This window comes from Dryobates pubescens, chromosome 33, assembly GCF_014839835.1.
Source record: "Dryobates pubescens isolate bDryPub1 chromosome 33, bDryPub1.pri, whole genome shotgun sequence".
NCBI lineage: Eukaryota > Metazoa > Chordata > Aves > Piciformes > Picidae > Dryobates > Dryobates pubescens.
The window spans coordinates 9,605,012-9,630,428 of record NC_071644.1 but is presented as its reverse complement, the minus strand read 5'-3'; the positions used below and the strand labels follow the sequence as shown (position 1 = coordinate 9,630,428).

At 53.3% G+C, this 25,417-nt stretch overlaps 1 protein-coding gene across 5 annotated transcripts in view; it reads right to left on the bottom strand.

Moving 5' to 3' along the window:
• Positions 1–25,417, bottom strand: part of CAMTA1 (calmodulin binding transcription activator 1) — a 221,235-nt gene that overhangs the window by 120,583 nt on the left and 75,235 nt on the right. For all 5 annotated transcript variants that reach the window (XM_054175744.1, XM_054175740.1, XM_054175741.1 and 2 more), the window contains exon 5: positions 25,099–25,234. In XM_054175744.1, coding sequence (XP_054031719.1) covers positions 25,099–25,234 — 136 coding nt within the window. The remainder of the gene's footprint in view (positions 1–25,098; positions 25,235–25,417) is intronic.

The following is a 25,417-nucleotide window of genomic DNA, read 5'->3' as shown; positions in this document are numbered from 1 at the left end:
TTTGGACCTTAGGTCCATCCTGTTTCTTTCCTCCTGCCCTCTGGGCTCCTTAGCTAGGGGCAGAGCTGCCCTGCAAAGAGCTGTGCCTTAGCACTCCTCACCCAGTATTGTCTTCAAAGAGGCACTCGGAGTCCTGGCATGTCCTGTCCATGGATCACCAGCTCATGCCACTCTCATGGACCTGCCACTTGGCAAGGATGCTCCCATCCTCGCACAGCCACTCAGCTGTGACAGCAGTGCCCCACAGCTCAGGACAGGGATCTGGGCATCCCCTGCAGTGTCCTGCACACAAACGTGACACAAGGGGATTTAATTTTGCTTTAACTAACTTGTCACTGGCATCCAATTATGGAACCAGTAGGCTTTGCTAATTAATTATGGATTAACTAGATGCAGCCCTTCACACAAATGCAGCTCCTAAACCCTGCTCACTCTGCTCCCTCCCCTACCTTTTGCTTCTAACTTAAAATCCAAGAATGCTAAACACCGGTGGAGCCCACTGGCTAGCCAGCAGGTAATGAGGGTCATGAAGTGCCTGGTGTCCACAGGTCCACATCTCTGGAGGTCACCCAGGCCTCACTGCTTGGAGGGTGACGCAGCAGCAGGGCACTGCCCTGCTCGGGGTGCAGGCACCTCCAGCCCTTCCCTGGCGGCAGGGTCCTGCTGGGCTGCAGGGGCCAGGGACAGAGCACAGGGAAGGAGACCCAGGCAATGACAGGGCACTGACAAATGAATGTCAAGTGATTAGCTGGCAGCTTCAGCAGCTCTGCTCTCGAGTGCCTGCTGCATATTTTCTCAATAAAAGCAAGACAGTGCTGACGAGAGAGTTGACAAAACAGAATGCTGAATCATTTTTAGTACATGACCTCTCCTCCTGCAGAGGGAATCTTCTGTCTTCCCCATCACAGCCCATTAAAACATTCACAACATCTCCTCTGGGCTGACAGTGATTGGAGAAGACCAGAGGACTTCAAACCCAAGCTTCTGAGCTTCATGCCATCAGGTCTGTCTGCTCCCCCCTGGCTCTCAGCACATTTCACTGGTATGGCAGGGCAGCATTTTTCTTAACCCAAACAATTTCTTCCTCGAATGCAAGTACAAGGTGCAGCTTTGCCACAGCTTTTGGTTTTGTAAACCAAAAAGACATGTTGCTGTTAGAGCAGCAGAATTAGATAAATAAGGTCCTGCAGAGCAAATCTGACACCTGCCAGGAGCTCACCATCACTGGGGAGGGCTCCATAAAAGGCTCTGCACATGCCCACCTTTCATGTTTCTTTCTCTAACAAGTGCCTGCCAGAGTTCAAGCAAAGAGCATTTCCTCATCATCCTTCCCTTCACAGAGTTAAAACTTGTTTAGACTGAAAACTTCCTTCGCCTTCCTTTCTCCAAGGCTGCAGTGCTGCAGGCTGATGCAGTCTGGCTGACAGCCTGGCTTGGTATGGAAGCAGCAAACGTAGCCTTTTGCTCTCCTGCCTGAAGGAGGAAGCTTGCTCTCACCTGCTTCCCACAGAACCCATCACAACAGGCACTTAATGCTCTCCTTGAAGGAAGGGGAAGCAGTGGGATGAAGAGCTGAAACCACAGCCTCTGTCCTTTGTCAGCAGCACAAAGCTGCACAGCTCTGTAACCTTCAAAGCTCCTTGCAGCGGATGGGAAGCGGCTGCAGAGTTGCTGGAGCTTCCTCCTCAGCAGCTCTCTGCCCTGCACCGGGGCAGCCTCGGATCAGTGCCGAGTGTGAAGCCCCTTCTGCTCCTGCCTGCCAGTGCCATAAGCACGATGCCATTTAGGATCCCAGATGTTCCCCACAGGGCATATTTCTGCCCTCACCAAAGTACCTGCAGCACAAAGTATCTCTGATGTCTGAGCCTGGCCCTGTGTGACCCATGGAGCAGGGCAGATGAGATTTGGCACTGGGAATTGGCTATTTTATTACACCTCTTCCTGCAGCTCTACGAACCAGCCCCATCCTGGTGGTCTGTGCTTGCAGCCTGCACATCACCAGCAGCACCAGGATGGACACTTGTGACCCAGGCCTCCTCTTTGTCCTGCTGCTCCTCACGTGCCAGAAACAGGGATCAGAGAGTGACTGAGCAACAACTGCCACTGCTAAGGCACCAACTTACCCCTCCCTGGCAGTGCAGGAGTTCCAATGCCTATAAAGTTTAGTGCTGCCCTCTTTAATATTTTCACTTCAACCCAACTGTAAAATTAACTGAGGACTTACACTAAAAAAGGCTTGGCTTTTATTTTATGCTGATCATCAACGAAGGAGGCTTCACACTTGAGATCCATTAAGGGGAGCTGGAGCTGCTGATTTGTTACCTTGCTCTGAGTGGACAGACTTCTCAGAAAATACTGAAACTATTTGGTGACCATGGAGGAGACAGTGGCCAAATCCTGGGTGGGAAGGGATCTCTGGACCGTGGCCTGGCAGCATGGGGAATGCAGGAGCAGAGTTGACCATGAAAAGCTCACCTGTAGTCAGCACGAGCTGGGCACTAAGAGAGCAGCTGGCAAAGCCTGGGCAGGGCTACACCCAGGTCTGGCTGCTGGCTGATTTTTCTCTCACACAGGTGCCCATCAAACACCCAAAGCCTCAGCTCAGGCAGGACGTGGAACAATGCTGCTGGCAGTGCCCTGGCTGACTGCCTGGACCCACCAAGCAGCAGCATCCATCAGAGCTGTACCTGCCTGCTGAGCCTGATCAGCCTTGCTGTTTGGTTTGGTAGTCTGGGCTTGTCCAGGGCACAGCCAAACTCGACTCAAAGAAGCCAAGGGAAGCCTGTGAAAGCCACCAGTGTGCAGACAGGGGACATGGGCTTGAGATCTGCAATGTCAGAGACCTGCCCAGCCAGGCAGCTCAGCCAGGAGTGGCTCTGCACGTCCTGCAGAGCTGGCGCACATCCTGTGTGCCAGGCAGAGGGGAAGGGAATGCACCTCCAAGAATTAAAATGATACAAAAGCTAATCTCCCTCCTGCTCAGCATTATCTACCTTGTCACAAGCTATGTGTTGATTATCTTCCATTAACATTTTGTGTCCTCTTCCTTAACTTCCTAATAAAATGTTTATCTCCAAGGAAATTCTGCAGAAAAGACTGAATTTGCATATAAATAGCAGACATGTCACAACACAAGATGCCAGGATTTGCTATTCTGACTCAGAGTGTTATACACCATTTGGATTAATTTCCTTAACTTCCAGTCAACTCCACAGCTGAGTCACCAGCAGTGGCCCTGCACAGCTCCCTGCACAGCTCCCTGCACACCACCAGCAACGGAGGCTGCACCGCAACTGCCCTCCTGGCTGTGCCTGCTTTGGAGCAGCCCCTTCCATCCTGCGCTTCACAGAGGGACACAGGACCTACCTGGGTTGTTAGATGGGATGAAATTTGGCAAATGGAGGGGAAGTTCACATGTCCTGAGGAGGAAGAGGAAGGTTTGAAGGCAGTAGCACCGCACGGCAACTGGCGGCCGATCGGACGCCAGGCTTGCCGCCGGCGCACTCAGCAGGGGGACCGGCAGCACCTGAGGGGGTCTGGCTCCGTGCACTGCAGCTGCAGCACAGAGCAGAGTCCACAGGAGAGCTGATCCCTGCAGGTACTGATCCTCCATAGTGGTTTCCAACTGGAGCCAGAGGAGCCCTGAATGCTAAAGGTGAAATTCAATTAAAGAGCTGCAGCGCATTTTGCTCTAAACTATGATAAAATCTTCTGTCCCTGCCAGCAAAGTCTCCTGTGAATGCTGGGCTTGGAAAAGTGGCTGGTTTGGAAAGGCAGCTCAGACACCACAGCCCCGGAAAGAGGCACAAACCCTGAGCTCCAGGGCACAAAGGAGGCAGCGTGGTGCCAGGTGTGGCACCGGGAGGCAGAGCTCTGTGTACTGACGTTACCCAAGTGTGGTAGCCTTGGGGAATCAGATTTTACAGAGGTTACAGACACAACTGGAGGACCTGGGAGCAGCTTTCCAAGTGCTGCTTAGCAAAGGGGTGTTGCTGTGTTCTCTCTTCCAGCACCACGCTCAGCAAGCTGAGCGGGGCAGGGCAGAGCTGTGACATTCAGCGGCCACCCAGCTATACAGGCCAGCATCCCGACACCAGGAAGGCACAGCACCCACCAGGGAAGGCACAGCACCCACCAGGGAAGGCACAGCACCCACCAGGCATCATCCCAGCTCCCAACAGCTCAGGCATATCCCAGTCTCTTCACACCTCCCATGCCAACAGCTCCTGCCACCGTTGCCCATGCTTCAGTGCTGAGGAGAGCAAAGCACCCCCAGCCCTGGTAACAAGGGGATCATAGAAACTTCTTGAGGCCATGTTTCAAATGCAGCCAAGCCACTCTTTCAAGTAGTCAGGCAAACACCACCCAGATGGCAAGTTTGCTGTATCCTGGCTGAAAGCTACCATGCAGCCAACACAGCCATATGGCCAACCAGAGAAGCGACAGCAAGATAGCGACGTGCTTGTGCAAGCAAAATGTTAATGAATTAGGCCCAAAGTAGATCAAAATCTGCTACCTGCTGCACTCCCCCCATGTCTGCAATTCCTGTGTGCATTTATCCTTCCATCCAGCCATTCCCAACCATGGGCCAGGCAGCTATCTTGCACACACAGCCCACCTGTGCAGCCCCTCTGCCCTCCTCACCCCTGCACCTCCCCTCTTTCACCTGAAATGGCCCTGAGCAGCATGGGGATGAGACACACAAGCAGATGGCCAATAAAAAAGATTCTGGAAAAATCTCTGACTGCAGGGTTTATAGGGAAGGGGTCACCATCAACAAGGTGACAAGACCAGAAGCCAGGAAGAGCCCTGTCAAAAGCTCAAAGAGGAGAGCCTGCCCTGAAGAAGTGGGTGGGATGTGTGGCTCACCAGCCTGGTGTCCTCTCTGGCCATAACCACCAGATGATGCTGGTGTAGTCACCCAGCAGAACAACTTCAGCTGGCTCCCCCAGCACACAAGTGGTGTTTCACACTCGGGTGACTTGCACAGAGCTTCTGCAGAGCCACCAGGACCTCCCATGCCCAGCTCTGCCATCACCACCATCTTCTCCAGGGCTCTTATCAGCATGAGAGACATTTCTGCTGCCTGCTGGGATGACACTGAACTGGCACAGCTGTGGAGGGAGCAGACAACATGAATCTTTTCTCTTAGGATGAATCAATTAAAAGGCCATTACAGCAGGAAGCGTGGGGATGCTGGATGGCCAAACCACTCTGTATTTATGCCCCTCTGCCTGGAATCCCCCACTTGCTGTTCACCACCATCCTGAACCATCCCTCACCCAGGCTGCTCTGAGGGCAGGGTGAACTGCCTGGGGCTCTGCTGCCCCGGCCACTCTGATGGCAATCAGAGGCCCTGGCCAGCTGCACCATCTTGGAAGAAGATGCAAGGCAAGGCAGGAGCCTTCCTCACCTGCTGCACTTTGCCTTACTGCCTCTGGACCAAATCATCCCAGGGGTCCCCTCCAGCCATTCCCATGGTGACAGCGTGATGGAGGCCAAAACCCCTCTCTGTCAGCCAAGGTGGCTCAAGGGTCCAGCGCAGGCAGCTTGTGGCTGGAGCAGTGACCAGAAGTGCCCAGAGATGGCTGAGACATGCAGGGCACTCAGCCTTGCTGCCTTCCATCTCTGTTCCCTCCAGCCTGAGGCTCCCCAGCCAAGCTCGAGCGGAGGGATCTCGGATTTGGCAGGAATCTAGGTGACAGATCCTCCTGAAGTGCAAATTGCCACAGCTCCACTGAAGTCAGCAGAGATATGACAATTTACACCCACTTAGGTTCTGCCACCGGGTAATTAGCACATTGCAAATAACTGGAAACATCTTCCCAAATAAGAACTCTTCAGCTTGAAGCAAGGCTGCTGAAACCGAAACCTTTCTGGGGCTGAGCACACTCACAGGCTTCACTGCTGCCCTGCTCTAACACAGTGCTGCTGGAGCCAGGAATTTCAGCATTCCTGGTCATTTTGTCCCCTTAACAAAACCAAGATAAAGCCACAACAGCTTTAACCTGCCTAGGTGTACCTGAGGTACTTCATTCAACACATCTCCCAGTCGCTACGACACAAATGCTCTCTTGCTACCAATCTGTTTCATTCCCCCTGTGCCACCCAAGGACTTGGCACCCCTAATTTTTGGTTGGCATTAATTATCAATATGGACTCTCTGTATGCAGCAGAGAGCAGTATGGAACTAGAGGAAGCAAACAGACTGGCATAACACAGAAAGGGCTCCTCACTTCCCCTCACAGGCAGTACCTGAGCTCTCCCAATCAATATCCTAAAGGTCAAGCAGAACACACCTCCCATTACTGCCTGTTGGGCTGACACCAATCCTGGGCAAAGCAGTGGAAAAATTGATATGAGATGCAATTAATAAGGAATTAAAGGATGTGACTACAAGCAATGCTCACCAACTTGGTTTTGTGGGAAATAGCTCTTGCCAAGTGAACCTGATTCCACTCTTTGAGGAGCTTTCAAGTCTGCTTGACAAAGGCAGCACATTTGTAAGGCACCTGACATCTGCATGGCGTTTGCCCGAGCACCAAACACTGTGGGGATACAGCTGCACCCTCTCTGTAGCACACACAGGCTGCATTCAAGGCTGGCCAGCTGACAGGGCTCAGGGGCAGTGCCCACCTGGGAGTCACAGCTGAGCAGAAGGCTTTAGGAAGGGAGGCTGCACCCCGGACAACTCTGGAGGAGTGAAGGCTTTGGGGTGGAGGAGCTGCTCTGCCCCGCGGCTGAGCCACCGCTCCCGGCCCTCCCTCGCCGTCGCTATTAGCCGGGAAGCAGCGGGTGGCCGTGGCGAGGGAATAAATCATCGTTGGTGGCTAAATGGAGTGGTGCAGCTCAGCGAGGCTCTGCCAGGAGCGCTGCCTTTCACCAGCAGTGCAGATAATGGAGCTTGCATGCACCGAGGCCAATGCAATGAGCCGCGGGCTGCCGCTGGGTTATTTGTACAAGTCCAGGAGCGGTGCTGCAGAAGCAAGCTCGGTTACAGGCGGTGTCTTTGTTCAGAAGCAGAGGATTAATGCTGCTCCTCAGGCAACGCTCTGGTTTCTCCAGCTAGACCAGGGAGAAGTCTCAGGAGAAGCAGCTCCTGCTCGGGCCTCCCCGCAGCCGTTGCTGCATTTTGGACAGGACCAAGGCAGCCTCCCTGCATGCAACTCACGTGTGTTTGGGTGCGTGTGCAAGGAAGGATCGTTAGAGACTGTGGGTAAACAGATCGTCACAGGAACACGCTCAGAATTCAATCTGCACGGGGTCGTCCCCTGGCAGACACGAAACAAAGCCCTTAGCACACCACAACCATCCCGTTTAGCCCAGGCTGCTCCTGACAACCACCACCACGAGGAGTGCTGGGGGAGGGGGAAAGGCTTTTGCAGGAGACACCAGGAGCTCCCGAAGGCATTATCCTAAATCCTCAGCAACCTTTCACTCTGCAGCTTCTCCACTGGCAGAGATGGCTGAGGCCCACGATTTATCTACTCAATTGTCATTTACATTTTAGTAAATAATGCTGCAACCATCACGTCAGAGCAGCTCCTCTCCAGCCCCTGATGCTGATGCCAGTCAGCAGGTTCCACTGCTTACCGTGACTCTGTACCTTGTTTGTGCCCTTGCCTGGGCAGGTCACACGCCGTGGCTGCCAGGCACCGTACGCTGGCGTTATTGGGGTAACCTTCACTAAAATCCACATTCGTGTCAGTGCCTCTACAGGGAAGTGCTGGATTTGGTGTCCCAGCTCCTGCTCAAGGTCACTGGAGAGCCTGAGCCACCTTGCTGGGACCGACTGCAGTTAGCTCTGGATTCTGTTTCTCCTCTTGAGGCTGGGTTGGGTTTTTCCTTGTTTCCTTGTTCCCCACCACCACCCCCCCCGGGCTGCAACCAAGCTAACATTGGGGCAGACTTCTGGGCTTAATTCTCTGCAGTAGTTTGCAAAAAGCACACAACAACGTATTATTAGCATATAAAGATGAAAGGACTATAAATCTGTGCTGGAAAGCACAGTATCTTTAAAAGAGAAATACAACCAACACTAAAATTACAGATGCAAGCCAGGCATCAGCTGTGACAGTGGCTGCTCAAGTCAGAAACGACAGCCAATACTTCAAGCTGTCCAGATCTATCACTCTCCAGGTTTACTTTTGTATCCAAAGAACAGCAGCTTCCCTTGTTGATGTTTTTTTTCAGTGTACTTAAAAATACAGATCAGCACCTGGCTGCAGTGGTGTGGTGGCTTTTCAAGCACAGAAGCCAGAACACATCAGAGATCCTCCAAGCCTTCAGAACTACTCAAAATGTTATTCTTGAAGCACTCCTACCTGTTAGTAAATAATTAGCCACAAAACAGAACAAGTCAAAGAGGCTTTTCCACTAAAGGCTTCTCTGCCTAATCCTACCTGCTCCTCAGTGGAACCTTTTATTCTGCTCCTTTATATGCATGTTTTGACACAGATCTTGAAACCCCTGGGTTCACCCCTGCCTTATTACATTTAAAAGCCTTTGGATAGCAGCAGCAAAGTGTTCTGCACTATAAACCAGAACACAGCTGAGGTTTGATGGGTTTGCTTCTCCTCTCTACCCCACAAAATGCTTTCTAAATGCTATTAAAATTTAGCATACACCATAATAACCAAGCTGCATTTTTTCCACATTTAAGTCAATTGACTTTCAAGTTTTATCTTTCCACCTACTTTGAACCCAATAAAGTTGTTCCCACAGTCGGGGGGGATGCTCTGGAGCACCTCATGGTGATGAGAGGCACTTCCATGAGCAAAAGTCCAGAGACTCAATTAAAACTGCCAGGGGCACTGGAGGCAAAGTCAGGAAGTTCTAAAGTTTTCTGTCTTTCCCAGCTACAGTTAGGTGGAAAAAAAAGGCAAGATGATGAAATACAAAATCCTGCTGTGAGCAGAAGGTGAAGTGCTGTGCAGGGCAGTGCTGGGGGCTCGCCTGGGAGCCTCCTGCCCCGCAGCTCCTGGCCCCCGCTCCTCATTTCAGACAGCGAGGCACATGTTGTGCTGGTGACAGGTGCAGAGGACCAAGCCTGCCTTTGCACCTCGCCTGTTAGCCCTCAGCAGTTCCCACAGCTGCAGGGGTCACAAGAGCACTGTGCTCCTGAGCCCTGTTCAGAGGCTTACATGGGATTTAATAGGGAGTCGGCCACAGGAGCACCCAGGCCTCCCCACTTTTACCTGATCTTTGCTCAGAACAGTCTCACCATTTCCTGGTCACCTCAGGGCACCCATGGCCGCTTCCCCCTACACTGGCACCACGGCCATGCCGCCACACTGCAGGGAGGCTGCGCAGTCATCAGCAGATGTGGCTCAGGAGCAGCAAACACCCTGGAAATCCATAGGGAGAGATGTGGGCCTCATGCAGGACATGTCACGAGTGGTGTGGGTTGGGATGGCAGCAGGGTGGTGTGTGAGCCACCTTCCCCTGCCGCCTGCAACATTCAACGTCCCAGCAGCGTCTGACAGGCAGGGTGAGGCTAAGCACGGCAGAGCAAACCAAAGGGCTGCTGGGCTTCACATATCTGCTGGGCCAGGGTGCTCCTTCCCTGCCAGCAGGGCTCTGCTCCTTGCAGCACATGGGATGCTCCACCCCAAAGGAGGAGAGGGAGCTGCCAGGAGTGCTGCTGTGAGGCCCAGTGTCCCCTTGCCTGGCACAGGAGGGCTCTGGCTTGGGCTGCGTTCAGCACCGGTCATGCTCCCCTGATGAAGGTCACCTCTCCACAGGGCTCCCAACAGTCTCCAAAGTGACAAGGAAGGAAGAGAGCTCCTGTCAGCACTCTTCAGGAGAGAGAGACGGCTGGAGGAAGGACAGGAGCAGGGGGAGATGCAGGCAAAGGTTGCTCTTTACATAAATTGGAGGGCTGCTGATGCGTGGCTGGGTCCAAAGTTAACCCTGCAGCAGACCAGAGGCAAGAGCAACATCTTTGCTCAGCCACAAGTAACCTTCTTACTGGATCCATTTCTTAACAGCACCTGAGGAAGCTGTAACTTAAAACACTCATCAGACCCCTCCCTGGATTTTGCCTTCTTTCTTACCTTTCCTTGCCAGACTAGACAGAGAATGGAAAACTCAGCAGCTGTAAATCCAGGCTGTGATCTTGTGTCCCAGGGATGCTCTCAGACACTTGCCCTAACTCCCAGGATCTGGGAATGTGTTCAAACAGCTTTCCTCTGCCACCCTCTAAGGAGGGTCCTTGTGGCAGCTCCAGAAACACCCCTGATTTAGCTCCCAAAACATTTGCGTCCTGTGGAAGTTGGGAATCTCTCCATCCCACAGGAGTTTTCATAAGAGCCATTACTGAGAGAGAAACCTGCACTGTCCCCAAAGGGGGACGGGAAAAGAAACCAACTCTGGAAGGAAAGATCAAGTGAAGCTCCAGTGACAGATGGTGCTCTACAAAAGGTCAGCCCTTGGCTCATTCTGCTGTTCATTATTTATTAACAATGCCTCTGACATTGGCATTACTGCAAGAGTCCAGATAATAAAATGCTGGTTTATAGTTCAAGCAGCCTGCAGGTGCAGCAAGAAGTTTGCAAAGTGATTCCAATGTGTTGCATGACTCCCCCGAGGGCACACACAGCTTGCAAAGTGAGGCTGAGAGGGAAGAGCCTCACAGCTCACCTGCCTCCTGCTCCCCCAGGCTCTGTCCATTCCTCACCCAGGACCCAGCTGAGGTTACAGCTCAGGGTTACGTCTGCCAGAGTCCAGCAGGAAGCCTCCCCTATGGAGCTCCCTCACACCTGAGGCTGTCGCAACAGGAGAGGCTGCATTGCTCCTGCAGCAGCCATGAGTGCACCAGGGAAAGTGAGCTGATGAACAGAGCAATGCAGCAAAGGAGAAGAAACCTTCTCCTGTTCTGCAGCTGTGGGATTGTTCTTGCCACGCAATGAAGATGCTAAGACTTTCACATCTGCCTATGACTCCCCCACTAACAAGAGACCAATCTCTCCAACAGGAGCTGCCACCTTAGGTCTCACAGAAAGGGACCCTGCAGCCAGCCTGCCTCACAGGCAGCAGGAGCTTAGAACAGCACAATGCAAGAGCCTGGCTCAGATCTGACCAAACTCTTCTTGCCTGAGGTATCTGCAGTGCAGGACTCGTCCCAGCCGGCCCTTCCTGCACGGGGGTGGTGCCTGACACGCAGCATGGGTTACCCAGCACTGTGTAAGACCCCCCTGCATCAGCCTGGCCAAAGGGGTTCAGGGGGCACTTTGGATCCTGGGGAACAATCTCTGTGCTAGAAGAATGGAAAATCAGCAACAGGCTCACCAGCACCCATCCTGCTTGAGCATGGCAAGACCTTCCCCTCGCCGGAGCAAGCAACATGCAGCCCGGTTCTGCCAGCTTCAGGTGTGAGCAGAGATGAGCTCCAACAGGGGCAACACCACTGCCGAAGGCTGCACACCAGAAAAAGCCTGGAGGATGCCACTGAGGAAATCAGAGACATCTCTGTACAGCAAGCCCACTGCTGCCTCTGATGAGGGTAATTACAACAATAAAAACATTATAAAGGGTAGCCAGGCAGAGATAAGATTATTACTAATTATGAGCAGTGTGACATGCCCTGACCCCTCGTAAAAGAAGATGAAGAGCATTTTTAATACCTGCTCTCACGACTCCTAGCTAAGAGACCAATTTCCCTCCAAGGTCAGATCTCATTGGACACATCCAGAGTCCTAACCATACGTGGGGAGAGACCTCCTGTGCCCACAGAACCAACAGGCAGGTGTGAGCCTGTGACTGGTTTATCTTCCTCCCTAATCAGTGGTTAACAGGAAGCACAAACTGGAGTTCATTTGAGAGCCAGGGGAAGCTCTGCAGGTAGATCTGCAGGGGTTAGAAAGTCCCAAAGTGTCAGGGATGCCCTGGGACTCTACCCAAGAACAACAGCAGCAAGCACCAGTGGCACAGATTAAAGCTTGCACCTGTGGACTGTGTCCACTGGAGGCACAGGAGTTGCTGCCAGCAGGGCCCCTGCCACACCACACCAGCTGTAAGACAGCCATGCACAGCTGGTGGCCAAGCAACCTTTCCTGAGCCCACTGCCCCATGGACTGGGGCCTGGGGGTCATTCAAAGTGTTTCACAACAACCAAGTCAGATTGCTCAGCAGAAAATGAAAAGCCTTTCCTGTTCTACCTATGTTTTCTAGGCTCAACAGCTCTCAGCACTGTGGCCTGCTGCCTGTAAAAGTTTAATGAACTTCTAATGGATCCTGAGCAGGGGTGAGCAGCCATGGGTGTTACCTTCAGGACCACCAGGATGAACCAAGAGATAGAAACAAATGCGGGTCCCCTTGGATGCCCCAAATAAGGGCCCATGGCACAAGGAGCTGAAGAGCAATGGTTGCAGCCTGGGGAGGGAGTAACAGGCATGCTGGGGTGCTTTTAGAGCCTGGGTTCTGCTGACTGTGGAGGAAAATGATGCTCAGTGATGCTGCAGATCATCAGCACTGCTCTGCACTGCCATTGACAGGCAAAGGCACAGGATCCTAACAACCACTTTCACCAGGCAGCCTGGCACCTCCCAGGAACACAGCTACTGATGGCACAAGACACAAAGGCAGACAGCAAGAGTCTCTTTTGGCAACAGAAACCCCATTTTGTGCATGAAAACCAGCAGTGCTCTCACTGCTGCAGGCTGAGACGAGGCCTCCCCCCTTCACCGGCCAGGGCACAGACTGCGTGGATCGGACCCAGGCTCTCATCCGCAGCTGCGTCTGCCCTGCCCACACTACCTAAGCCCAGGGTGCTCATGGAGTGGGATGCTCACAGCTGGGGTCAGCCTGAGCAGGCTGGGGTTCAGCTGGTTGGAGGCTTCCCAGTGCTTTGCCTGTGCCTCAGCTCTAACAGCTGCAGCTGTCTGCACTCCTGAGATGAACAGCAGCGACTTGGAAGCTTCACCCTGAGAATGAAAACTTCTCACCAAACGTTGGAAGGGTCTTGTGGGGAGCACCAGCACAGACCCTGCTTCACTTCTGGTTACAAGAGGACCAGCAGCAAGCCTGGACTAAGGCAGGACTGCAGCACCTTCCACAGCAAAAGGAGCAGCCTCCCGTCTCTAACTGTGCTAATGAAACTCAGCCATCACCGCGCCGTAAAACCCTGCACGACTCCGAGGCACTGAGCCTCAGCATTTTATTTCTCAGCTGTGTACCTACCACTTAACTCTGAAAAATATTACTTATAAAAGATGATTCCTAAAAGCAAAGTTTGGAATTTTATGATGCCTCTGGGCTAGCTCAGCTGATCTTTGAAGAAATAAGGTTGTACCCTTTCCACTGGGCACCTGCAGGACAATCTTTCAGCAGCAAGCGAGGTCGGGCGATAAGGACCCACAGAGCTTTGCCACGCGGCACGTTTGGGCATCGCCAGCTCAAAGGGCTACCACGTGGCCCTGCTAATGAGGCACGCTGGAATTTGATGGATTATTGCTACCAAGGTGGTAAAATACCACTGAAAGGCTGCAGAACAGATGGAACACGTGGAAAGCACTCAGAAGAGCAGAAAGAACAAAGAAAGCAACATTCAAAAGTCAGAGCAAGAAGGCAGGAGTCTGTGCTTGCCAGCAGCTGACACAGACACCCCTGAACCTCAGCTCCCAACAGCCTCCCTGCTTCACAAAGCACCCTGCTCACAATAGGTACTTGTACCACTGCCACTGCATTTCAGCTTCACCTTGCTGCGTGTCCCTCCTGGAGCCTCCTTTGCTCCTCGGGTCAGACACCCAGACAGAATCAGTGGTGGAGCACCCTGCAGAGGAGCTGCTGGATGCCACCCTGCCCACGTTCAGGGCTGATGCAGGGCACCCTGCAGATGATGCTGGTGGGGTAGGAGAGCAACCATGCAGCTGCCTTGAGCCCACCACACACTGTGTTGCCAGCAGCCAGCTGGGTGAATGCCCTTGACCAGCACCCATGGGGAGCTGTTCCTGCAACCAGAGCTCCTGTAGCTGCCCTCCTGCAGCTTCTTCCAAACAAAGGTGAAGGAGAAGGCTCCCAAGAGAAGCAGCCCTTGGACAGCCACAAAGCTAGCTGCTGAGAGAAGGCAGTGGGCTGTCCCTGGACAGTGAGCACAGTATGAGAACCAGTGAATACTCCCAACCCTACTGTGGGGGCATTGTGCAGGAACCCCCCGCAGGTGGCAAGCTGGTCCTTGGTCCACACTGAACATGGGAGGCTGCCACTGGAAACCTTTTGCTGGGACATCTCCACCTTCCCTTCCAGACTTCCTGCAGAATCCAAGTGCCTCAAGTGCTGCTAGTAAAGCAAAGCATCCTTGGGACACAGCCTGCATGGAACGAGCAGCTTCAAAGCTTCAGGCTGTGCCTAATTTTGCATTTTTAAAGGCAGGAGCAGAGGTCTTCCCCCAGCACAAACCAGAGCTGCGGCTCGCCGCCTCCTGCGCATTTGTGCCAGGCTGATGCTGCTGACAATGTCATTTGTTGATGGAATTTCTTTCTGGTGGTGTCTGTCTGAGGTCAGGGGCAGGCACAGCACAGGCAGCAGGAAAATTACAAATTCTGTGGTATTTTCCCCTAAACAGTTTCACATTTCTGGTGGCTCAGAAGAGCAAATGCTCTGCAAAGCTGCACCCAGGCGCTCCGGTTTTGCTCTTACTGATAAATGTAAGCAATAAAAATCTGCTCTATTCTCCAGCAGTGCCTATTAAAATGTAAACACAGCTCAAAGATTTTGAGCATGCTACAAAAATGCTTTATTCAATAGTCAGAGCAAAGGCTGCCTGAGGCTGCTTGAACTGGGCAGGGTCTGTCAATAGCTGGGCTGGTGCCTTCCACCAGAGGTCAAAGCTGGGGTTTTGTGAGCGCTCTCAGTGTTAGAGCAGCGAGCAAGAGAGAGCACTCTGGAGCTCTTTAGGGCCCTGGGGTCAGGAGCTGTTGTGGGGAGCAGGATGTGGGTTTGATGGTGCAACAGCAACCCAAGTCCTGAGAGCGATGGTGCTGGGATGTGCCCCTCAGCCAGGCTGGAGTGAAGCCCTTACCATGGCCATGGGGCAGGGGACGCAGCAGTACCATGGGGAATGCTCCTGGCACACTCACAGCCTGTGGTCAGAGAGGTGCTGATGAATTAAAATTCAGAATGTCCCCCTGAATTGACTGCATGCAAGTAAATCCCAGCCATCTCAGTCTCCCTAAAGACACCTATGGATGCAGGTGAATACTGGGGGACTCAGGCTGCCCACGAGGAGGAGTACCAGCCATGGGCAAGCGTGGTGGGCAGCAGATCACACACGGCAAAGTGCCTGCCAGGCACCCCTCCTGGTGTTACAAATCCCCCTTGGTTTGCTCAAGTAGGTTTTGCCCCACTTCAGTTTTTTCTCCCCAGGCCGGCCCACCTCAGGGCTGTACTGGGGGCAGAGGCTGCAGTGCCCCCATGAGCAGCACCGTGCCTGAGCTCAGCACCAGCTCAGCCTGCACTCTGCAGCTGAGTTACACCAAGTACAGGGCTGAGGCAGCAGGGCATGAAGGTGCTGGAACTATGATAACCACAAACCAATCTATACCGTAGGCAGAGGTGCAGAGGCCATCGATCATCCCCTCCTCCTGGCAGCCAGGAAGGTGGGACCCCATTAAGCCAGCAGAGACAGCACAGACAGACAGGCATTTATCCAGGGGACTGGGACAACTGTCACCCCACATTACTCACAGGGGTCCCACGGGACCCGGGCAGCTATGACATGTGCCAGGGTTTGTTTACTGGCAAAATACAGTAAAATCCTCCCTCCCTGACAGTTTGCTGGTGGGGATTGCTCCTCTCCCTAAAGTCATTCATAAAATAGGGATGCTCCCCCAAGATCCTGGGGAGAAAACACTTTCTCAGGGCACCAGAGTATGGAGGGGGGATTTCTATGGTTCCTCATTTGGACTCTTCCATGATTTTCAGGACAGTTTGATGATGCCTGGCTCAAAAAATGACCCTGAATTACCCAAAGTCAAGGCTGCATGATGCTGCAGGGGGTCCTGCTCCCAAGCACCACAGGCTACAATTTGCCACCAGTGCTGGTGTGGAAGCCTCTTGCAGAGGGCTGGCATCCAGGTGACCCACAGGGTTCTGCGGGTGCACAGCCATAGCCCTACTGCTCCTGCAGGACAGCAGTGAGTTGTGTGACAGCTGCTGGAAGGACAAGCAGGTTATCAAGGAAGGCTTTTAGCAACAGCAGCTGGAGGGAACAGGGAAACATCAGTGGTCTTCCCGAAAGAGCTGACAGCCCAGAGCAGAGACGATGTGGAGGCAGTGGTGTGGGAAGCAGGGAGCTGACCCACCTGTTATGGGACACCACAGAAGCATTCCATAAATGTGCATTAAAATTCAGGTCCTGCTCCTGAGCATCTCTCCCGGGTCAGTTTTGTGCTTCTTGCCAAGGGGACAGAGGGACCACAGCCTTGGCTCATCTCCTGACCAACACCGAGGTCCCTGGCAGTGCCGACTCAGAGCTGTGCTCTTGACAAAGGGCATCTGTCAGCGGCCTCTGACTCCTGAACATCCCCTCTGGCACTGTGCCCACACCCAGGGCAGCTGGGCTTGCTTGTAGCAGCCACACTGCTGTCAGAGCCCAGCCTGTCACCCTGCCACCTGCACTGGGACTTGGCTCAACCACTTGGCCATGCTGCTGTCCTGCCTTGTTAGCGGTCAGGATGGACATGTGCAGGGCCCCGGCCCTCCCCCACCCTCGGGAAAATAAAGGGAATAGGAAAACTGCAGGTATGGGAAAGGTTCTCTCTGGCCTCCTGAATTTAGGGTGGCTCCAGTCCCAGGGCAGTGCTCTTCCCAGAGATGAGTCACAGTCCCTGCAGTTGATGTTCTGCTGCCCACTGCTTTGCTCCCTGTCTCTACAAGAGGCTCACAGAGGCATTGGGCTGCTAAAAGCAGAATCAGCCACCATGATCAGCAGTTCACCTCCCCTATCCATGGCACTGAGAGTCCTGCCAGGTGAAAGAGAGACAGCTGCAGGCTCCTAGAAGACAGGGGACAGAGCCAGCATCATGACAAGCAAGGAATTCGACCGGGTCAAGCCCCTCCAGCCACCACCCCTAAGCCTGCAGCAGGTTCTCTGTCTTCTCCCGATTTAAATCATTATGCCTTTGAAAGAGAAAGCCTCAATGAGATGTCTCAGGCTGAGCTCGGGCAGCAGGAGGTGGAGTTTTCCAAGGTGTGCTCCACAGGTCAGAGGATCAGAGTCATTCCTCTTCACTCTGCAATCTCTGTTAGAGCTAAGGTACCCTCCTGGTGCAGGGCACCAAGAACATTGCAGCCAACACTCCTCTGCTTGGGGCTTTGCCTCCTAACCTGGACTTTCACCAATCATTGCACATCTTTCTTTGATTAGGAACCATCCCCAATTTACTTCAGATTTTGTTTGTTTACTGAAGTCTTCAGCAATTTCCAAGTGTCCTCAGATGCCAGGTGGGTGCACACTAAGGAGATCCTTTGATATCTGAACAGTCCTCCAGTGACAATCTCATGGCTTTAATCCCTCAGCCCAGCTGACCCTGCAGAGTTTCTGCAGGAAGTGATCCCTTTCCTCTCCACAGTTTCCACACAAATACAGAAAATATTCACAAATGTGCCACAGTGAACTTTATGTTCTTGCTCTGCTTAGGGCAACTCTTGGTGACACAGATGGTTGGTACTGATTAGCCATTAAAGAGAAGGAAACTGAAGCTAACGTTTTTGAACACTAATTGTTTTGCTCAATACTCGACTGGGGTTTTCCTCTAGCACCAGGCACTGTGCAGCCTTCACAGGCTATATAGAAAAAGAATCATTTTTGTGGATAGAAGTCAACAGCAAGTCAGTAATTTTTGGCAGACAGCCTTCACTGTTCTGCTGGCACAGCGCATCCAGCTGCTGATGAACCTTAACGCTTCTCTGATATTGTTTTCTGCCATCAAAGGGAAGATCTAATCTCTGCTGAAGGTCAGCCCTCACCCAAGGCTGCAATCAGCGACAGCATTCATAAAACCCACTAAAATCTGTAATCCTGTGCCACATGCCCTCTGGACTGCCACCCCAGCAGCCCCATCGATATGTCCTCTACCCAGGACCTTGCTGGGCTGGAAGCATCCCTGCTTCTGCACCGCTGCTCCTGCACAAGGAGTAATTGATCCGCAGATCAAACCGGAGCTTGTGGAGCTGCCGGCCCAGACAGGTCGACCCCCCCACACTTTATGAAGGAGGACAAAGTCCTGACTGCTTCCACCTGCAGCCCACACCCCGGCCGGGACACCGAGCTCCATCTGGAGCAACCCCGGCTTTGTGCGGCGCTGCCTTTGCAAGTCTAAACGCACTACAACTTAAAAGGGTAAAAGGCATAATTAAACCCCAGCTTCTCGCAATACCTTGGAGTCAGGCAATTATGAGGAACTTTTAATGAGTAATTTAGGTAATTAAAGAAGTCAAACCTACAGCACGGAAGAAGTGGTGTCGGTGAGTTACTGCTCGGTGCCACTTTGCACCCCGCCCTGGCTGCGCTCCCCGCGGCGTGCGGGGCGGCTGCGGCACGGCCGGGGCGGGCTCCGAAGGAGCTGCGGCGGCAGAGAGCCCGGGTCTGTAACTCCCACACCAATGCAGGGGGCTGGCAGATGGGCGCAGGAGCTCAGCCTGTGCTGCCTCTCCGCTGGACGTGCCAGTTACTGGCTGTATTCTAGCACGAGAACTTTATGGCTTTCTGTCATGACAAATAACTGTTTGTAGCATAATGGAATTAATATTTACTCTGCAAGCTATGCAGACTGCTGAAATAAAGTTGCTATAAATAGAATCATCTCAGCTGCTGCTGGCTTTTTAAATGCTGGAAACTGACAAGACAACAGGCAAGGGTCAGATCCCACTGCCCCGGGCCATCAGCAAACCTTCGGACTCGGGGGCTGCAATCGAAACCCTTCCACACGCTCACAGAGTTACTTCAAAACACTTCAAAAAGTGTTCATTCACAAGTGGGAGACAGAGGGGCTCTGTGGCTTGGGATCTTTCTCTGCCTGCCCCAAGGAAGGAGCTGGGGCGGGACCATCCTGCGGGCATCCTGATGCCGGCAGCGCGGGACGCAGCGGGTTGAAGCTGGAGGTGCAAAGCAGCGCCCGGCAGGAGGGCAGGGAGGTTGAGGCTGCTCGGAGCCAAGGAGCATCCTCCTGGGAATACAGGAGCGGCTATGCCCGAGAGCCCAGCAACACCGGTGGCATTAAGGATGGGGATCTGGGGGCCGGGCTGCGCCTGTGCCCACCGGCAGCACCCTGCGGTGCCAGCTGGGTCTCCCCCACAGCGGTCGCGCCGCTAATCCCTGGCAGCCACGCGATGGCAGCAGCAATGTGGGAACCCGGCGCGGGTGCAGGCAGCATCAACCATCCGAGACGGGAGGTGTTCTGCAGGGACCAGGCACCTGCGACACGAAAACCAACGTCCCGACGCTTTTAAGGCACGCAGGGGGTAGGGAAATAGTTTTCCCTCTGAACTACAACAGCTTCTGTTCATCACTGCCATGGCCACAGCGTCACCAGAGCTTTCTTGCTGCAGCGCTGACACAACACAGCCTCTCCCCTGCGATTTTGATTCCATTCAGAGAACAGCTCCTGTTCCACCTAATTCCCTGGGGTCTGGAGAACTAACTTGCCTTAACTTTGGCTATGGTCTTATCCTGCAAAGTGCTGCGTGTCCCCTGGAAAATGCTAAACAACCTGGGTTTACCCCAGTGACCACAAGAACATCAGGACTTGGTTTGCTCACCACATCCAGACCTGGCACAGCTGTGTTCCTGCCAGCTCCATCCTGTCACCAGCCACTGCCTCAGTTATGCCAGCAGGGTCCAACATCTCCTCACTGACCATTTTTTGTCTCACCCTCTGCCACTCACCAACACAGCATCCAGGCACGGCTGCTGCACCCCGCCTGGATCCCGGGGGCTACAGCTCCCTGGCCTTTGCTCACCACTCTGTCACTAGGAGCAGGTCCAGGTGCTTCCCAGGACTAACAGCTGCAACCCAGAAGGTGATACAGGGACACTGGCATGCAGCAGCCAAACCCCAGGACTGTCACCACCAGCCTGTGCCTGCTGCATCCAGCTACATAAAGGGAGCACACAGGGCGAGGACATGGCTGGGTCCCAGGGCAGGGGACGCTCTGCTGACAGCAGTCCCAGCCCACCCCTCTCTCTGCATCTCGCTTCTCTTTCACTTAAATCTCACCTCTCACCCATAAAAAGAGTGAATAAGTAATATCCTACACCGTGCTGGCCATGAAACATGCCCACGTGGAGGGCACACCGTGGCTTTCTGCTCGGCCAGCTCGTGTCTGCACCCCATGTCCTGGGACAGCACCAGGCTTGGCATGGGAGCTCCAGCGCCTCCAAACTCCTGACACAAGCCTGCTCCAACTGCTTCCCCGCCCAGACACTTTGGAAGCCATTTCTGTCTTTCCAACAGGAACCCAGGAAATTAAAATGTTTAACACATCTCTGACGCACACAAAATTAGCAGCAACAGAGCAAACAAGATTTGCTTTCCTCCCCAACACGCCGTGAAATAAACAAACAACCCCGAGCCCACCCAGCCCTGGCGCCGAGGCGGGGAGGAGGCTGCTCTCCAGCGGAAGCCCTGAGCTCCGTCACAGCCCACAATGCAATTACAGGATTACAAGGCACACGCTGCTCCAGCATCTGGATCCTCTGTGCGGTGCAGGGATCCCTGCAGCAAAGGAAACCTCTGAATCCTGCCGGCAGCAGCCTGGCTGCTCCCTCGCTGCACCCCGCTCAGAGGGTTCCAGGAGCCCTGACCGTGGTTCCAGGCTTCTGGAGCGGGGCTTCCCCTGCACAGGCAGCTGCGTGGTCAGGGCAGCAACTGCAGGCCTCTGGCTCTGGCCCAAAAAGTGCTGACATTCATTTTGGCTTGCCATAAACTGTCTCATCTGAATTGCAAACAGCAGGATGAAGCTCAGAGCGGTAAGGCTGCTCCCAGCTCCAGTCCCCAGCACGTTCAGGTGAGACCACAGAGCCAGCAATCCAATCTCCATATACTTGCTTCTCAAAATATTTCATTTCTGGCCACCAATCTTTAGATCTCCGATTGGATTTTGTTTTCCTAAATGGATTTTCCCAGCGAGCTGGCAGCAAATGGATTTCATTTGGAGTTTCTCTAAGCTGCAGCAGTCAATAGAGATGTCAGCGAGCGCCTGTGCTGCGCAGGCTCGGGGGGACACAGCCCCCGGCTCCGGGGGGCAGGAGCTGCCTCAGCCCTGCTCTCTGCACACTGGCTCTAACCCTTTGTTTGGCGCAGATGGGTGAGTAACCAAAATACACAGCTGCTGAACTTTGGCTTGGGGGGGGCAGAAGGAGGCACGGTGCCTGCCCCTGCTCTGCAGCTATAGCAAGAGGAAGATGGAGAAGCTGGAGGAACAGCCATGCCCACGTCGGGCTCCATGCCTTGGGGTGGGTGTCACTCATGCCTTCAGCCTCACCCAGCACATTCCTCCTCAGCAAGAAAAGAACAAACTGATGGCACCAGGTTCCTCCTCTTCTCCCAGTTTGCAGCACAGTGGAAGCATCAATAACTCAGCTCAAGTCTGCTGGATGCTGACAGCCACCAGCCCACAGAGACCCTTCTGGGACAGCCAACACAGAACTGCCTTCACCTGCTAAACGCAAACCCTTCGGGCTGTGGGCAGCCCTCTGGGTCGCTCACTGAAAGCAAAACCAATCTGCTGAGAGCAGCTATGCCCACCCAGGCTGTCTAGCCCATGCCATGCCCAGTTCAGCCCCCAGCACTGAAGACACCCCTGCAAAGTTCTGATGGTGATGTCCCAGGGTTTGTGCTGTAATTGAATGATCTAAAATTTCCATTCCTGTCCTGGAGGACTAATCTGCACCAGCGTTAGGGGACTCTTATGATATTAATTAAATACAAGTCCTGCATACCAAATGGATACTCTGCATCTCCATCCCCACCAGGGACTTTCCTCTCTGCAAGTCTTACAGCAACTTTCACATTTCTGTTGTTGTTTCTTTTTCCTCAGGAAATCTCAGAGAATCCACTGCACAGCTGCAGAGAAGAGCAGAAGATACTCCAATACCTGAACTCTGCTCTGGGGCATTCACCTTGCCCCCTCTGCTCTCTGACCTGAAATCAGTGGTGGCAGACTGACCAAAGGCTGAGGAAGGACAATCCCTAACACATCAGGGCTGCAGCTGCTGCTGGTCACCTCTCAGCTCCCTCTGCACCCCAGCCCAGGAACATCACAGGTCATGTTGCTCATGCTCAGAGGGTCCCCACAGGGCATGGCGTTGCCCCAAGCTTGAGAACCCTTCTCCAACACCTCTTCAGGAATTTTCAGTGCAGCATGAAGAGCAACAGAACCAGAGGGCAAGGGGGAAATCACCAGAAAGCAGTGAGCCCCTAAGAGCTTCAGCAGCAGCTCAGCAGGGATGTGGAGGTGAGCCCTGGACAGGCCACAGAGAGGTTCCTCCACCAGGGAGAGGAAATGCAAGGCAAGGGCTGGGCTGAGCAACTAAGCCAGGACAGTTTCAGGCTGGGATAATGCCAAAGCTGTTCCAACCCTCTCCTCACTATTATTTATTAGTTAATTATTTTAATTATGTGCATTGATTAGGAACATATCACCAGGGATCCTAATTAATTAGAATTTTAGAAGGGATCACAGGCTGGAGGTTTTTAATGGATTCCACAAAGGATTGCATAAAGAGGTGTGTTAAGGGAAAAGGCCAAATTAACTTCTCCTCCCTGGTTTATCCAGCAGTTTCTAACAGGGCTGTGCATGGGATTTGCCAAGGAACATCCAAACCCCTCTGCAGGGTGATGCTGACCAGGACAAGAGCAGGGGGCTTCCGGGCAGTCATCATTTAACACCTGTGCAGGGAATTACTTTATTCTCCCCCTTTATTTAAATAAGAGCATTCCTATTTACATCACTTCATTAGGTGTGCCCTAAGTCTGCTTTTGCTGCATTGTCCACCCTCACCAGCCCTGCAGTGATGGACACCAACAGCCCCAAGCAGCTGGTGTAAATGTTGTCTTTCAAAGTGCCTTCTCCTCCGTACCTTGGGGAGGGGCAGGAGCCATGGCGCTGATGACGCTCAGGAAGCCATTAATTATTAAACCTACTACCCAACTCCCTGCTCAGAACTGGCCACTCAGGAGTTTCCTGGGCCAAGATGTTTCTCCTCCTAGCTGCAGCACCCCCAGCTCTGCCTGGATGCTATCAGTGCTCCTGGCTGACGGCTCTGCAAGTACTTTTCCATCAGCACGGCGATGATACCTATTTATCTTCCGCCTGCGAGAGTGGCTGCGCTGATCTGGCAGTGCCACAAGGCAGACAGTTATTTCATGCCCTGTTAAACCCTAATGTGGTTAACTACAGCATCACTCCAACTTTGAAAAAAGCCTTTTTTATTGTTTTAAATCTGTTGCCTTTGTGTCCCAATAAAGAACACTTCTCCCTGTCAGGATGCCATCAGAAGCATCAGCCCATACTACCGGCCAGGCAGCAGCACGCTGTGCTGGGCAGGAATTAATTACAAGCATTAAAACCACCTAATTCTGCCCAAGCCAGCACTGGGAGGTCTTTGTCACTGCCCAGAGGGGAGGCTGGCAGTGGTCACTCTGACACTGCCCCAGGGTGCTGGGACAGCAGAGGGCTGCAGCTTCTCCCCCAAGCCTGGGAAGCCACAGGCACACTTTGAGCAGCAGAGATGTTTCTGGAGCAGAGCCAGCTCTTCACAGCCAGATTTATGTGGGAGTTCAATTCCAGACCCAAGTCTCCATTAGCCTGCTCCTGTTGGTTTCTTTTCTTCTGTCTTTGCACACACAAATTGCAAGGACTTGAGTCATGGGTTCCTTTGGGGGGAAAAAAAGCCACTGCCTTCCCACACTTAAGATGATCAATCTGGATCTTGATAACCTCTGGTGCTACTTAACACCCAGATTTCTGGAGAAGTTGTGTTCCACCAGTCTGGAGCCCCAGTGAAAGCTGCCATTGACTGCTCAGAGCTGGCTCAGGGGCCAGGTTTGTGCTCAGTTATTGCTTTGTCTGCTGCAAGACCCAGGCTCTGAGCTGGGTCTGCTGGGCCCTGCAGTAAGGAGGTGGAGGAACAGCATGAGAGGGCTGACAGCATGAGGGTGAAAGGGTACAAGGACCTTGTTGGATATAAAATACCAGGCCTCAGAGAAAGATGCAGGAATGAATGGCCCAGCCCTGAGATATCCAAATCACAAAGTACTTCGAGACTTATTCTCTTAAGTGGTGAATGTGACCAGCCACAGGAGGAAGCCCTGAGAGCTTTGTGGCCTCCACCTCCTGCCACAGCCCATCTCAGGAAGACAAACATGCTGGGCAGCACAGGGACACCAGGAAGGACAATGTCATGGAAAACATCTGCCAGGACAGGCCTGGGATGAGCTTGGGTGGCCTGGTTTAGCCCCAAGGCCAGCCTGAAAGTGACTGGACCTCAAGGTAAGAGTGAGGCTGTGCCCTCGATCACACCAGCCACTGCTGCCAGCAGTGCCCAGTTATGCCCACCCAGGCAGAGGCAGCTCCTGCCTGCAGGGACGAGCAGGGTCCCTTGGCTGCAGGAATCAGCACAGCTCAAAGACACCACCTGACAGCTCCACAGGTCTCCTGCCTAAGGCAGAGCATTCCCTGGTGGCACAGCTGAGTGCCACAGTCAACACAGCGCAGCACCTCTGCCACTCTGGCCCCAAGGGCAGGACCAGACACAGCCCTGTGCGCTCAGGAGCTGACCAGGCACTGTCCTACAGCCAGTCTCGACCACTGCCATTTAACAGCAGCTACAGAAATGCTCCAACACCAGCAGTGATCACCACTGCAGTCAGAGCACCTCACCCAGCCTCTGCAGCCAGGGAGCAGAGCACAGGCAGATGGTGCAGCCACTCACACTTTGCTCACAGCAGTAATAAAGAACACAAGGAGATTTGGGGGGAGCAGGGAGGGGAAAGCTGGAACTCAGCAAATAAAAATTCTTCAGACAGCCTCACAAGGAACAGATCTGGGAGCTTCCAGCCTAGCTACCACCCACACCACCCCTCTCCATTCTCCTACCTCCACTCCTTGGACTTTCAGCTTCATGTGATCCTCTCTGGTGGTTTTCCCATCTTTCCTTTTTTTCCAGCAATATCCATCTTTCCTGTATTTCACCTTCTTCCTATTGTACAGGATCATAGAACCATTCTGTGGTCTGAAAACAAGAAACAGTTTTGGATTACACAAAGAGAAAGCCTACCCAAGGAGAGTTTCTGAAGCAAAAAAAAAGCTTTCCAGCAGAGTGGGGAGGGGGTCCCCCTCCCCATTCACTCCAGGCTTTGCACCATTCCTTGCCCCCCTCACTGTTCTGGGTGCTGGCAGCCAGAAGCAGAGCTGT